Below are 16,100 nucleotides of genomic sequence, written 5' to 3' on the forward strand. Positions count from 1 at the left end.
AGCAACTATCCTTTTCATTGCATTGTTGATCTTGGATTAACATTTATACAAGCCAGATTCCTGAGATAAGCTTGATGTGAGGTCATTTTCTGTGTTAATCTGAGGTCCTGTGTCTTTATAATGGAGAGATAGACAATCTATGAGCACTGATACTTCTGCTTTCATCTGACTGGACATATCACTGACTGATGATACATATGTCCACTTTTGCTGGAAAGACAACAGAGCGAGTAGTATTTGGCTTATTGTCAATACAGGTATATGGTGTATAAGGGAACACACATGGGCTTCTGGCTCGAAGGGTACAATCGACTGCAGATACCCCTTTCTTTAAAAGTGGAAACTGTGTGTCACGATCAACCATATCGTCCCATTACTAGTTGTCATTGCATTTTGCATGGTTCAGGTCAGTACTAGATCGGTGTGTGCTGGTCACAATTTTCAGCAGTCTTTGTAGGTAACAGAACAGGGGAAAAGATACTCAAAACACTGGTGAAGGAGAGATGGAAGGAGGTGAAAGTGACAGTCCCATCCTTCTTTAGATGGATTGTTGTTGTTTTTAAGTTCATAAATACTAGTACTGTGCTTGTGCAATGCATTACTAGCAACTGAGTTTACTAAGTCAGTCAGCTTTGTTACATTATTGAATTTGAGTTGATAAACTGAGATGTTATAAAACAGTAAAACAGCTAAGGCAGGGGACAGTCATCCAATTTTAGATGAGGGAAGAGATTCGTTATCAAGCATGTGCACATGCTCCCTGCCCCCCCCTCCCTCCCCCCCTCCCCCCCCCCCCCCTCTCTCTCTCTCTCTCTCTCTCTCTCTCTCTCTCTCTCTCTCTCTCTCTCTCTCTCTCTTACACACACACACACACAGAGAGAGAGAGAGACGGGGGGGGGGGGGGGGGGGGGGGGGGGGGGGTAGTCAACATAGAAAGAAAAAAAGGGAAGAACACTAAAACTCATAAAAGAATGGTAAAAGTTCATAGTCATCTAGCAGAATTGTGGCAAGAAAATAATGAGGAAAAATGTTTAGGAAAAAGAATAAAAATACAAGAAGAGGGATGGGGGCTGGAAAGAAATATACAAACCTCTGGGAAATGTCCAGTAGCTTAATTTTTTTTGGTCCCTGCCTATCCTAATTGTAAGTAGAAATCAGCGAATAGTTTATGCCATTGTTAGAGTTACATTCCAACTCTCCTCAGATATTACAGAGTGCATTTTATACAAAAACAAAGTACTATAGTATTGTAAGATATAGTTCACATTTGAAACAGTATTGGCACAAAGTTTCACAATGAATGTTACTGCACTTGGAATGCTGCATAAAACTTAACTGTGTTTATGTTGAATAGTAATTCTAATTGTAATCACTGTTTACTTATTTAGTTTTCCTATTTACCTGTTATATTTTCACACAAATGCATTTTGTTGCATGGAGATAGATTTGTGTTTAGTTATTCAATCAGTTTTCTGTCATTACATATTTTTGTTTTAAACTGCTTCTTTAATTTGTTCCTGTACTAATTTCAGTACCTTATATTCTGTTCCTCACATTATTAATTTTGGTTTTCATTTTGTTCTTTTTTCCTTATTGTGTGGGCTGCTTGTTTGGTGTTATGCATGCGCGCAGAAATTAGCCCAGAAGTAGTGTCTGAAGTAGAGGCGCGCATGCGCCGCAAGTACCCAGTCTTACCACCACCACCACCACCCGCCAGCAGGTTCCCTCGCCACAAGAAACTTTCTGGCCTCGCCACAGTTCAGGAGGCAAATAATCGACCAGGTACTGTAACACTTTATTTCCATTGTCTCTCTCTCTCTCATATATTTAAGTTACACGTAAGTTTTACTTAACAGAAGAGTGTTTTAATATTTTCTTAATATGTAATTAGTTTTGAGCTTGATACCAGGAATTTAAAATAATTCTTAGAGGTGAGACTCCTGTGTATTAGCAAACGTATTTGGGATTGAAGTGCTTTATGGTAAAATTAGTTGAAATCAAGGTGTGGTGATATTTTTAAAGATGCAGTAAATGCATGTCAATCGCCATGTAGCAGAGATGTTGAGTTGCATACAGGCATCACAAAGAGACTGCTAAACAAGTAAACTTTTGGCCAAAAGGCCTTCTTCTGAATTAGGCAAAAACACACACACACACACACACACACACACACACACACACACACACACACTGATGCACAAATACAACTCAACTCACACATATTGTCTCTGGCTGCTGAGGCCAGGATTATTGACATTATTCGATCCTGGATTTTCCATTGTTTGGTGTATGTGTGTGGTGCACAATATATGATAGATACTTCCCAAGTGAAACTCTCTCTCACTACCTCACTAAAATTTGTGTTTTAAATCAGCTGGTTGTTGTGAGACAAGAGCTACCTGTAGCTTCATCAATTCTTTTAGTGGAATACATAATAAGTCTTCAGCTCTCATTTAATATGTGGTGTAGCAGTTATAACTGACAGATTTTGTATTACTGCTAATATGGCTGGGTGAGTGGAAGGCATCAAACCAGTGATATTTTACATATTTAGATAATTTTCAGGCACTGCAGAATGGTACATACGGTACAGTTGTGAGTGGATGAAATATACCAGAGCTCAGACATTATAAACAAGAGGAAAAGCAAAATTCTCATGTCAACAGGTCACGTAATTTAAGCGAATACTAACCAGTGATCCTAAAACTGACCAATTTTGAAAATGCTGAAAGAAAGGTATCGTACAGGACAGGAAAAACACGGAGAACTGAACTCTAGTACTCTAGGAGGCTGCTGTACAATTCAGCATGACTACTGGCATAATGTGAGAAGTGGAGTACAGCTCCTAAGGAGCCATTCAGATGCCACAAGAGGGCCTCATTATGGTGATAAAGGGAAAGGTGACTGATAGACATTGTCTAAAGAACATTATAGTCAAAAATGACACACATTGATTGTGTTGTAAAATTACTTGGTGTGTCCCAAGTATGTGGGATACACACATGGATTAGTTCTTATTACTGACTGTGGTGGGCACAGTCTTGAGTTGAAATTCTAGGGAAGCCCAACACTGTTTCCATTGAACAGTTTTAGTATGAAGTAAGACATTATTTTGAGACATGAGGTGAATTTAAAGTAATTATTGATATGCTGAAGATGCACTGCTTGTCACTGTTGATATTGCCTCCTCTTACATTAAAAGCTGTAATGCCCATGGCCTTTGCTGGTATTGAACACTACCTTTTCCAATACCTGACAGATTACAAACCTAAAACCTCCTTCCTGATCATCATGATCATCAGATCTTAATGATCTGGACTGATCTGACTCCACAGTCTCAACACCTAGTCTTCCTCAATCCAACAAACCACTTTCTTCAATGTTGACCTCCACCTCAGAGATGACTACATCAGTACCTCCATCCATATCAAACATTCCAGCCACCAGCAATACTTCCACCTCGACGACTGCAACCCATTGTGTACCGATAAGTCCATTCTGTACAACCTAGCCACCTGTGGCCGTTGCAGAAGTCCCTCTCAAAATTTACCGAGGGTCTCAGTGAGGCCTTCACAGACCAAAATTACCCTCCCAACGTTGTACAGAAACAGATCTCCCATGCCTTATCTCTCCAGTCACCTACTATCTCCCAAAGTCCCACTGTTTGGCGGCAAAGGTACATTCCCCTCATGACACAGTACTACTCAAACATTTTCCGCGAAGGTTTTCACTACCACTGGTCATGCCCTGAAATGAGAAATATCCTACCTGCTGTCCTTCCCACCCCTCCAATAGTAGTGTTCCGCCGCCCCCCGAACCTACACAATATTCTCGTCCATCCATACTCCACACCTGCTCCCACACCTTGCCTCATGGCTCATATCCCTGTAATAGATGTGGATGCAAGACCTGTCTCATACATCCTTTACTCCAGGTCAAACACTATCGTCACCTATCCCATTAATGGCAGGACTACCTAGGAAACCAGTCATGTGACCTACAAGCTAAACTGCAACCACTGTGCTGCATTATATGTGGGGATGACAACCAACAAGCTGTTTGTCCACACAAATGGCCGTTGATGAACTGTGACTGAGAAGCATCTGGACCACCCAGTTGTCCAATACAACATTTTTCACTTCAGTGATTGCTAGTGCCATCTGTATTCTTTCTATCAACACCAGCTTTTCTGATTTGTGCAGGTGGGAACACTCCCTGCAATATACCCTACATTTTTGTAACCCACTGGCCTCAGACCTCGTTAGTCCCTGTCTTTCACCCACCAACCCCTTTCCTTCTCCCACTCCAGCATACACAGTCTTCTATTCCATCAATGCACCCATGGTTTTATTCCCCTTCTCTACTTGTCTCCTTTTCTGCCCCAACCCCCCTCCCCCCATCTAATCCCCCAGCTGCACCTAACTGCCCCGCCCTGTCCCCACCACATTCCTTCATGCTACCACAAGCAGCACTTTACTTCCCCCCCCCACCCATTCCCTGCTGTCACTCCCCTCCCTGCCCCTGCCTCCTCCTTACCCTCACATCACAGTCCAGTGTCAGTGGGGAGAGACTGTGAATGTGGGAAAGCACACATGTTCGGCAGTCTTTTTGTTGTGCCTGTCTGTGATTTGGCATCTCTTCCATATGGTGAGTAGCTGTCTGTTATTGCCATAATATAGTCATTTTAGAGAAAGAGTAATTTATTGACATCAAATATAAGTTTGAGGAAGTCTTTTCTAAAGGTATTTGTATCAAGTGTAACCTTGTTCAGAAGTGAAATTTGAACAATGAACAGTTCAGAGAAGAAAAAAATAGCAGCTTCTCCAGTGTGTTGCTACAGAAGAATGCTTAAGATCAGATGGTAGAATATTATAAACAATGAAGAGGTACAGACTGGTATTGGAAAGAAAAGAAATTTATGTCACAGGCTGTCTGAAAGAAGGATTGGTTGCTAGGACACATCCTGAGGCATTGAGGAATCATCAATTTGGTAATGGAGGGAAGTGTGGATGGTAAAAATTGTAGATGGAGCCAAAGACTTGAATACAGTAAGTAAGTTGGAATGGATTTAGGCTGCAATACAGAGATGGAGACGAAGAAGCTTGCTCGGGATACACTAGTGTGGAGAGCTTTTATCAAAACAGTCTTCAGATTGAAGACAAATCTACCCTGGCTCTTGCCGGAACACAGCAAGTGACATATTGTTTCTGAAACACTGAACCTCTAAACCAGAGATATGTTTATATTTCACATAAGTAAGGGCAGGCTATATAATAATAATAATAATAATAATAATAACGCTTGAACCCTATGCCCGTCCACAATGGTAAAGACACTGATAGCCACACGGAAAATGATTTAAATCCAAATAGAGGTGTTTTGCAGGATATGCTTCCTGCAACCACTCTAGAAGGAAAACAAAGGCAGAGGATGAGATGGTCAGATGAAGTTAACCGACACCTCATGTTCTGTTATTACCAAGCAGCAAACTTAGGAACCAACACAACTGGATACAGATCACAAGTATACACAACATTTATTACCAGATACCCAGAATTAAAATTTTTAACAGAACAACGACTAGCTGATCAGATCCGTGTAATAATCAAAAATAACAGGATACCCCAGTCAGAATTAGAAAACATCAAACAACAAGTACAACAAATACTGGAACAAAATAATGTGCAATCAGAAGAAGAAGAAGAAGAAGAAGAAGAAAACAGTAATGGACTCAAACATCCCAGAGCAAACAAACAAAGAACAACATGCACCAATTAAACAATCAGAGGAAAACAAAATCTTAAAACAGCCACCCGAACAAGCACAAATAGAACATGAAGTGACACACATGTTAGATATAGAAGAAAAATTTCAGTTGACATACATAGAATACAAACACATGTATACAGACATTAGACCATTCTTGCATAGACCGCCAATAACCCACAAGTCGAAACAACAATAACAACTATCAACACAGTCATACACAACAAAATAAATGAAAATAAAACTATGGAAGAGTTGCAACTACTGTTTTATGTAGGAGCACTCACTACACTAAATATACACACTAGGCAGAGATCAGAACCAACCAACACACAGAAGAAACCCACAAAGCCAGCATGGCAACACAGGCTACAGATCAGAATAGAAAAACTGAGAAAAGACATTGGACAGCTAACAAAATTTATAAGAAATGAAATATCAGACAAAAAACTAAAAAGGTTAGGTAAAATCTCACAGCAAGAAGCGATAGAGCAATTAGATGAAAAGAAGCAGAAATTACAAGCATTGGCCAAACGACTTAGAAAATACAAAAAAAGTGAAAATAGAAGGAAACAAAACCAAACATTCAACACAAACCAAAAGAAATTTTACCAGACAATAGATAACACACACATTAAAATAGACAATCCACCTAACATAACAGACATGGAACACTTTTGGAACAACATATGGTCAAACCCGGTACAACATAATAGACATGCACAGTGGATACAAGCAGAAACAGACAGATACAAGATGATACCACAAATGCCTGAAGTGATAATTTTGCAACATGAAGTCACCCGAGCAATTAATTCTACGCACAATTGGAAAGCCCCTGGAAAAGAAAAAATAGCAAATTTCTGGCTAAAGAAGTTCACCTCAACACATTCACATCTAACTAAATTATTTAACATAATAGAGGGAAACATTCCATGTGGGAAAAATATATCTAAAAACAAAGATGATGTGACTTACCAAACGAAAGTGCTGGCAGGTCGATAGACACACAAACAAACACAAACATACACACAAAATTTAAGCTTTCGCAACCAACCATTGCTTCGTCAGGAAAGAGGGAAAGATGAAAGGATGTGGGTTTTAAGGGAGAGGGTAAGGAGTCATTCCAATCCCGGGAACGGAAAGACTTACCTTAGGGGGAAAAAAGGACAGGTATACACTCGCGCGCGCACACACACACACACACACACACACACACACACACACACACACACACACACACACACACATATCCATCCGCACATACACAGACACAAACAGACAATAAACACCGGATATTACAGCAAGTATATTATTAAAGATCCCAATACCACAACAGATAAATGCAGACTTTGCAAACAACAAATAGAAACAGTAGATCACATCACAAGTGGATGTACAATACTAGCAAATACAGAATACCCCAGAAGACATGACAATGTAGCAAAAATTATGCATCAACAACTTGCCATACAACATAAACTAATAAAACAACACATTCCCACATACAAGTATGCACCACAAAATGTACTGGAGAATGATGAATACAAATTATACTGGAACAGAACCATTATAACAGATAAAACAACACCACATAACAAACCTGACATCATACTCACCAATAAAAAGAAGAAATTAACACAACTAATCGAAATATCCATACCCAATACAACAAATATACGGAAGAAAACAGGAGAAAAAATTGAAAATTACATCCAACTGGCTGAGGAAGTCGAGGACATGTGACATAAGGATAAAGTTGAAATTATACCAATTATACTATCAACTACAGGAGTCATACCACACAATATCCACCAGTACATCAATGCAATACAGCTACATCCAAACTTATATATACAACTACAGAAATCCGTAATTATTGATACATGTTCAATTACCCGAAAGTTCCTAAATGCAATATAACATATACCGTACAGTTAAAAGGAAGTCACGCTTGATCAAGGTCCGCGTCACTATCCATTTTTGACCAGACATAACGTCTGAAAAAAGAAAGAACTAATAATAATAATAATAATAATAATAATAATAGTCTCCCATCGGGCGCCTCCCCAGGTGGCGGATAGGGGAATGCTCTCCAGATATGGAGGGTACCGGGGAAATAAAATACCCGGGGTGGACCAAAACTATCAACCGAAATCCACTAACGTCTGCCTGGTATCCAGCAGTTCGGGGTCAGCGTCTGTTCACCTAGATGGTGCGGCTGCAGCAACCTTCTTGATCTCAACAATCAAGTCGTATTCCTCGTGATCTTTCCTCGGAAGGGCCACCACCAAGTTAGTTTTCAACTTGAAAACCAAACATGATGATAACACAAGGAATGAATCCACTACCCCGGGCAACAGTCGCAAGACTGGGTTTACCTGGTCATCAGATTCTGGGGGACCGGGAGCATCACGTTGCACTTAAGGTTGAGAACCAGACGACATCCAGATTATTACACACAAAACAAAGACACTTCTTCGGTACACTTAATACTAATACTCTCTTCAAACTGGGCAAGATCAAATAACTTACAGACGTGCTGCAAAAATTCAAGATCAAAATCCTTGCAGTCCAGGAAACACGATTTACGGACAAAAACCATTTTGACACAGACAACTGCAGGATCTACAAAGGAAAACCAGCAGTTAAAACTAATGAGAAAGGACTCAAACAGTTTGGTACAGCATTTGTAGTCCACAAATCTATCAGCAACTCTGTCATTGACTTCCAGTTTGCCTCAGAACGTATATCAACGCTCTCCGTCAAATCGGCCAACAAAGCATACGCCTTGATCAACGCACACGCACCCACAAATAACTATAACAAGAAGAACCCCCAGAAAATGGATGACTTCTTGAATGACCTTGAAGAGACGACAAACAAAATTGCCAAACACCATGTAATAATCTTGTTAGGCGACTTTAACTTACAATTAGGCAAAGAGAAAAAATACAGGAAAATCACAGGAATCCATACAGCTCACAAGACAACTAACAAGAATTGGGAAAGATTGATTAACTTTTGTGAAAATTTCGGCCTTGTAATTATGTCAACACAATTTAAAAAACCCAGCAAGAAACTGTATACTTGGAAGTTGCCCAACACAATGTTGGGTGAATTCCAGATACACCATGTGGCCATCTCCAAGAGTAACACAACAGAAATTCTGAATGTGAAAACGAGAAGAGGATTTTTTGAATCAGACCACCATTTTCTACAGATAAAGACCAGATTACAACCTAATAGAAAAAAGCCAAAACTAAACAAAGTGCTGAGACCAGACCCTGAATGCATAAAACTCAACAAGGAAAACATCTTACAGGAAATCAGTCAGACAAACACCTCAAACTGGACAGAACTTGTGGACGTACTCAAATCCGCGATGAAATTGAGTCAACCCCCGAGAAGGAGAAGACACAGGTGGTGGTATATAATATGTGACCAAGCAATAGAAGAAAGGACCAATGCCTGGAAAAACTTCAATAGTCACAAAACATCAGAAAAATGGCAACAATTTCTAGTAATCTGAAAACAAACATCGAAAACAATTCGGAGGGAAAAAAGAAATTATGACAAACGGCGACTAGATGAGGTAGAAGAAGACTTTAAGAAGAACAACACCAAGAATTTTTATAAGACGTTTAAAGAACATATTGCAGGATACCAGCCACCCAATCTTTGCTTCAAGAAACCGAATGGTTCACTAGAAACTAACATGAAGAATAACTGCCAAATCCTCGCAGACTATTTCAACAAACTTCTCAACTGTGAAAGACCTACAGAGGATATTCACTACCAGACATCTACACCAAATCCCGACGCTAAACCACCAACCATTAACGAAATAGCAGAAATTATCAAAACACTGAAAAACAATAGAGCCCCAGGAGAAGATCGAATTATTGCAGAACTATGGAAGTTAAATGATGAAAGATTAACAGGAAAAATCCACAAAATCATATTAAACATTTGGGAAACATAACAGATCCCTTCTGAATGGAAATGCGCACTCATCCATCCACTCCACAAAAAAGGGGACAAAACTGAACCAAATAATTACAGGGGTATCTCACTCGTGCCGGTCACATATAAAATCCTGTCAAAAGTTCTCATGAATAGATTAGAAGAACAAGCTGACCCACAAATAGAAGAATACCAGGCTGGTTTTCGCAAGGGACAATCCTGCATAGAACATATCTGGAATCTGAAAATGATTCTCCACATGAGAAACACCCGAAACACAGTGGTCACTTTAGTAGTTTTTAAAAAGGCCTACGACTCAATAGACAGAGTAGCGCTCTGCAACACGCTGGAAGAATTCAGCATTGACAGAAAGACAAGAGCAATCATTCGTCAAACGTTAACTGACACAGTCTCCGAGGTCAAATTTATGGGGGATATCTGTGAACCATTTGAAATCCAAACTGGAGTGTGACAGGGTGATGGACTTTCACCATTACTCTTTAATATCATTCTTGAACAAATTATCAGGACATGGGAAAAAGAAGTCAAAGGAATCCAAATTGGCATTAGAAAAGATAATAGATTCAATGTGAAGTGTTTAGCTTTTGCAGATGACCTAGCAATCCTCACAAATAATAGAAAAGAAGCCACTAATGCCATAGAGAAGTTACACAAAATTGCACAAAGTACTGGCCTGCAAATTTCATATGAGAAAACCCAGTACATAGAAAGAGTGCCACTAGACAAATTGCCTATTGTGACAACCCATGGGAAAATCGTACAAGTACCACATTTTAAGTACCTGGGAGAAATCATCCAGCCATCAGGGATCAACCTAAAGACCAATGAGGAAAGAATAAAAAAACTACAGAAAGCACATAAACTCACATGGAACTACTATAACAAAAAGTGCATATCCATTAATGCAAAATTGAGGCACTACAACACTGTCGTACTTCTGGAGGCACTGTATGCATCTGAAACAACCCAAATAAGTGGGCAAAACTAAAATCAAAGAAATAGAGAAACGAGAAAGGAAAATTCTCAGGAAAATTTTTGGCCCGATACAAGAGCAAGGAATCTGGAAGAAGAGACCAACATCAGAATTATATAAATACACAGACATGATTACAGATACAATAAGGAAAAGAATAATGCAGTTCTACAGACATATCCACAGGATGAATGAAAACAGAAATTCGAAGCGAATTCTTAAAGTCATCAACTCAGGCAGGGGAAAAACAAAATGGATAAAAGAAGTTAAAGAGAACGTCAGACAAGCACACATAATAGTGAACGATGCAGAAAATAGAACTGAATTCAGGAACACCATCAAAAAACATAAATTTGACACCACAACACAGAAGAGACCAGGATGCAAATGGACAGCGGAGCGAAAGAAACAACACAGTGAGCATATGAAGAAAATTTGGGCTCAGAAAAAACCTAAACAATCATCATAAAGGAATTAAAGTTCAAACACTCTCTTTAAATGGAAATAATCGAAAATAATAATAATAATAATAATAATTGGAGGAATGTGTAAATACTTAATTTATGGAAAGGAAATTCCATGTTTTTTTGTTGGAGAATTACAATGAAATTTTGTTGTGACTTTGCAACAACTCAAGTGTACTGCTAAACAAACCAAGATGTCTTAGTGACCTAACACTGGATACACATTTGAGCACACAAGGTTCGCATTACATCTCACCATTTCTGGTTAATATTTTTGCCAAAAAAGTATTGTGTGAACTAAAACCACAAAAATCATTGTATTATTTTATTCATAATTTATTTCAGCAGTTCGCCCTTCTTCAGAAGCCAAGACATACTTAGATCACACAAGAATAAACTGCAATTACAAGGAGGGGTATTTGAGAGTAGCACGGGGAGTTTCATAGAGTTTATCAGAGATAAACTCTGTAATATGCTGTTGAGTATGGTCAGTCAGAAAGAACATCATATACATCAGTGTCATTCCATGTCACAAGTGTATTACTCCTCAATCAACAGTCTACTGGGGTATGCTACATTTGCTGTTCTTGTGTGTTAAACGAAACTGACCAGTGACGCATCCTGTGCACCAAAAAGATAAGTATAAAAACTTTGCTGCAAGAAGTCCTTGTTAGATGTAATTGTGCAATCAGGTTACAAAGCACAAGATTATTTCTGTCAGTCTCGAATAAATCACTTCACAAAAATCCTGTAAAATGTTTTCAGTTTAGAAGTACCATTAAATACTTTTCTCCATCTGTGGTGAATGAACACACACTACAAGTGGAACTCCTAACATGTAGCAACACAGACAGTGTATTGGCCTTCTGTATCACTACAAATATCATAGGTATCTGACAAAACTAATTTTTACAGTCCTCTCCACTGTTTGCAGCATGTGCCACATGGCTGATTCGTAGTAGGTATCTGACCAAATTAATTTTTACGGTAATCACCACTACTTGCAGTGTATACCCTTTGGCCGGTTCTGATGTGCAACAATCCGTACAAATTTGCAAATCCTTCTGTATTCAGCCCACTTGGACATTTTCATTTGCAGTATATAGTATGACTTTCACACATTTTTCAGTTGTCACTTATATAGTATGACTTTCACACATTTTTCAGTTGTCACTTATATAGTATGACTTTCACACATTTTTCAGTTGTCACTTATATCAGTGATTCTCTCTCTCTCTCTCTCTCTCTCACGCGTGCACTACATGCTGCTACCAGTTTCCTGTGAGGCCCCCTTCTTTCATCGAAAAGATGGTTGTCCAGCTTAAATGTGAATGGCTCTCATACCAAATTAAATATATCAGTAAAATAACATGATGAATATCATTATGGCCTATGTACTAAAATGGGTGATAGTAACTTGAAATTTTAGAGAAGCAAGCTGTATTAGACTTGCTAGAATTAATGTTCACATGACCTTGATAGCAGATTGTATGGAAATAAAATGTCATTCAGTGGGAAATTATAGGAAATGAATAGGACTGACACAAAATATATCTCACATTGCCAGTCTCTTCTTCATAGATGTACATTCTAACATATTCATGGAATAATGTAGAATTACATGTGGCACAACATCTTGCAAAAGATTTATTTTTTTGTTCCCTCACTATAGCTAACTTAGAGCTTGTATAAACTGCTCAGCTCAACTGTCTCAGAAGTGGGCTTTAGGGGTGTAACTGTCGGAAAATGTACTTCACTCCAGTCTTTAATGGAGCTCTGACAAATGCAGATTCAAGTTTCTAATTTTGGAATATACGCAAATGTTACAACATACGTAATGTTAGCAGAATTATACAATTATTTGGAACTGTGCCATTTTCTGTGCATCTGTGTTATTGTCAGCAGCGTGTCCCAAATTGTATCAAGAAAAAATTCTACTTACTAGCCAAAGGCAAACATAAACACAGACAGAAAATTTCATGAAAGCCAGCTTTTTTAAGCACAAAGAGGAATGCACCACACTGCATAAAAGATTAATTGAGGCATGTGCGCGTACGCCCGTCCCCTACCCCACCATCCCCCTCCGCACGCATGCCTGCACACACACACACACACACACACACACACACACACACACACACACACACACACACACACACACATTGTACCAGTACTGCAGCTCGATTGGGACAGGGGAGTCATATCATGTGCATCGGGTGACAAGAGGTAGGATGTGATGAGTGAGAGGGAGGGTCAGAGGGTGGCTGCAATGGGTTACGAGGGGCAGATAGAGTAGAGGAAGGGGGAGGGGGAGGGGAAGGGGAAGGTGGTGGATGGGGAAAGAAGGTTGGAAGGAGTTACGGGTGGAGCTGGATGTGGGACAGGAACGAGCGGAGACTGACGCTGACAAGGATAGTGGGATGGGAGGGAGTATGCTTCTTCTGTCACTTCTGACCCACATATACACAGGGTTGGCAAGGCTACGGTCTGATTTGGTCTCACTAATTTCAGTGTGCCCACATTGCTCTTTTCCCCTTCTCCCCTTTTAAGTTCTTGAGAGCAGACATACAGGATTTGTCACTATTTATATTTTTCCACAGATTGCCGAGGTGACACTGTCGTCAACTTAGATCGCACTACCGTATTCAAATTCTGTGAGTCATCTCTCGGGTACTTTTCGTAGTGTGTCGAGTCCTGCTGTCACACTGACAGGTATTGCTGCACTGTTGCAGTGAGGGATAGCTTCAAGGAGGTGAACAGCCTGCACCTGCCCCAGGAGAGGTACAGCCCCGTGCGGAGGGCCAGCGAGGGCTGCCCCTCCCCGTACCGCAGCCCCCAGCACCAGCACCAGCTGCAGGCACAGCAGGACGTCTTCGGCCGGGAGGGCAATGTCAAGGCCCTGCAGCAGGAGTACCAGCAGCTGCAGGTCAGTATCTCACGGGCATGGCGAGTCTACTGTTCTAGGTAGCTCTGTCGAGAATGTTCAAAATTCGCTTATGTCTGCAATTTTACACTGTTGTAGGACACCTGTTTGTTACCCTGCTTGTAAAAGTACAATTGAACATCTTCAGGGTGCATGGTTTAAGACGGCTGCCAGCCATTGTGTGACTAGTGATGTTGCTCAGTGTTACACCCGAGACTTCTTTTTCTGAGTGAGGGGGGGAGTACAGTACAGTTGTGTAAAGTTTGGGAGGGGGGGGGGGGGGAGGAGGCTTGCGGAGTGTGCATACACTTGGAAAAGTACTATACAGGTGTTGCAAATTTGAGGTTTATTCGTCTTGTAACGTACATTTGATTTGCGTACAGGACATATATCAGAATTTTACATTACCATTGGAATAATATTTACACTAATGAATAATTAAAAAAAAAAAGAACTCTAAAATAATATTTCTGTCAATGGCTATATATCCTTTGTAGGATGGGTAACAAGTTATATGCAGGATGAAATACTAGTTTGTCCCATGTGAATTAGTCCACTGAATAATGGCATTTCAGTATCGATGCCTAGAGTAGCATTCTTTTCGGTAGACCTAACTCCATCTATTTGAACTAGTTCCCTTTTAGTATGTAATAAATTTTCATGCCCTGTACTGAGGAGCCTGGGTGTATGGTTTGAGATGGTGGATGGGAAGCATAAAGTCTTCTTTGTTTCTTGTGTCAAGTATGAAAAAAATGATTTCCCTCAAATAATTTGTGTTGGCACATAAAAATATAATTGTTATATAGGGGTAGGAGAGGTAATATTTGTAGGATTGTAAATAATGGGCAACATTGTTCTTTGTGGTGTACAGTGCACTTATTCCAAATGATTTTTTTCTGTTATCTTTAAGTAAGCACTATGTTAGTCAAAATTCTCCAAAAAACAATACCGTGCCTAATAATAGCTTCAATGTTACTTGCATATACTGCTTTTCATCTGTGCACGTCAGTTTCAGTTGATAATCTTTGGATTGCAACTGCAAAACTGCTCACTTTATTAGTTACATATTCTGATAATTATCCAAATTGTAAGATTTTTAACTGAATCAATTTTTTGGTTTTGTGCATAATCCTAATCTTCTCACATTTTGACTGGTTGTGAAGTGCAACATGTGAGTGTTAGATATGTTTAGATTTAACCCATTTAGCTGAAACCAAGTTTCTAAGGCACTGATGATCCTGATCACTAATTCAGGAATTTGTTCTGTATCATGATTCTCAATTAACAAACAAATATCCTCTACAAAAGGAACTGATGGGAGAGCTGATATTTAATGATAAACAATTCACATAGATCAAGATTAGAACTGCACTTGTTATGGAGACTTCTAGGACACACTGAGACATTTGTTTGCCGTCAGAATAATAATGTCCATCATTTTAAGTAATGCTAAATCTTTGCTTTGTATTCCATAAGTAGGTATGAATCTGTATTAGGGCACTGTCTCCAATGCCATACTTGTTAAGTGGATTACAGAATCAAAAGCATTTGTGAGGTCACAGAAGATTCCTACAACTTTGTTGGCTCTTGTCTAATGATATGCTTATTTTCTCAGCAAAAGTGTTTACTGCATCAGTTGTGTATTTTCCCGCTTGAAAACAAAAGTGGTTGTTCAGCATAATGGAATATTTTACAATGAAGTTGCAGATTTGGCTAACAGCAACTGTGTCAAAAAATTTCAGGTATATCTGTGCCACAGTGTCTAGCTGTGAGTTCACATGAAAGTTCAGTAATGTATAGATAAAACACTGTGATGTGATAAGTAAAAATCATAGTCAGTGATTTATTTCACCAAATCTTAATGTAGATGAATGATGGACTTCCACAGATTATAAGCTTCTCTGCACCAGCCATTCACTAATGCAAAACCGACACCTAACTGAGTCGCAGCAGTCAGAGTGACGGCATGAGGCTGCACGCGATCTAT

At 39.5% G+C, this 16,100-nt stretch overlaps 1 protein-coding gene across 1 annotated transcript in view; it reads left to right on the forward strand.

The window, feature by feature from the left end:
- LOC126418703 (serine/threonine-protein kinase SIK3) overlaps positions 1–16,100 on the forward strand; it is a 496,441-nt gene that overhangs the window by 453,742 nt on the left and 26,599 nt on the right. Inside the window, 2 exon segments of the mRNA XM_050085601.1 lie at positions 1,633–1,782; positions 13,923–14,116. Coding sequence (XP_049941558.1) covers positions 1,633–1,782; positions 13,923–14,116 — 344 coding nt within the window.

The sequence above is a fragment of the Schistocerca serialis genome, chromosome 9, assembly GCF_023864345.2.
Source record: "Schistocerca serialis cubense isolate TAMUIC-IGC-003099 chromosome 9, iqSchSeri2.2, whole genome shotgun sequence".
Lineage (NCBI taxonomy): Eukaryota > Metazoa > Arthropoda > Insecta > Orthoptera > Acrididae > Schistocerca > Schistocerca serialis.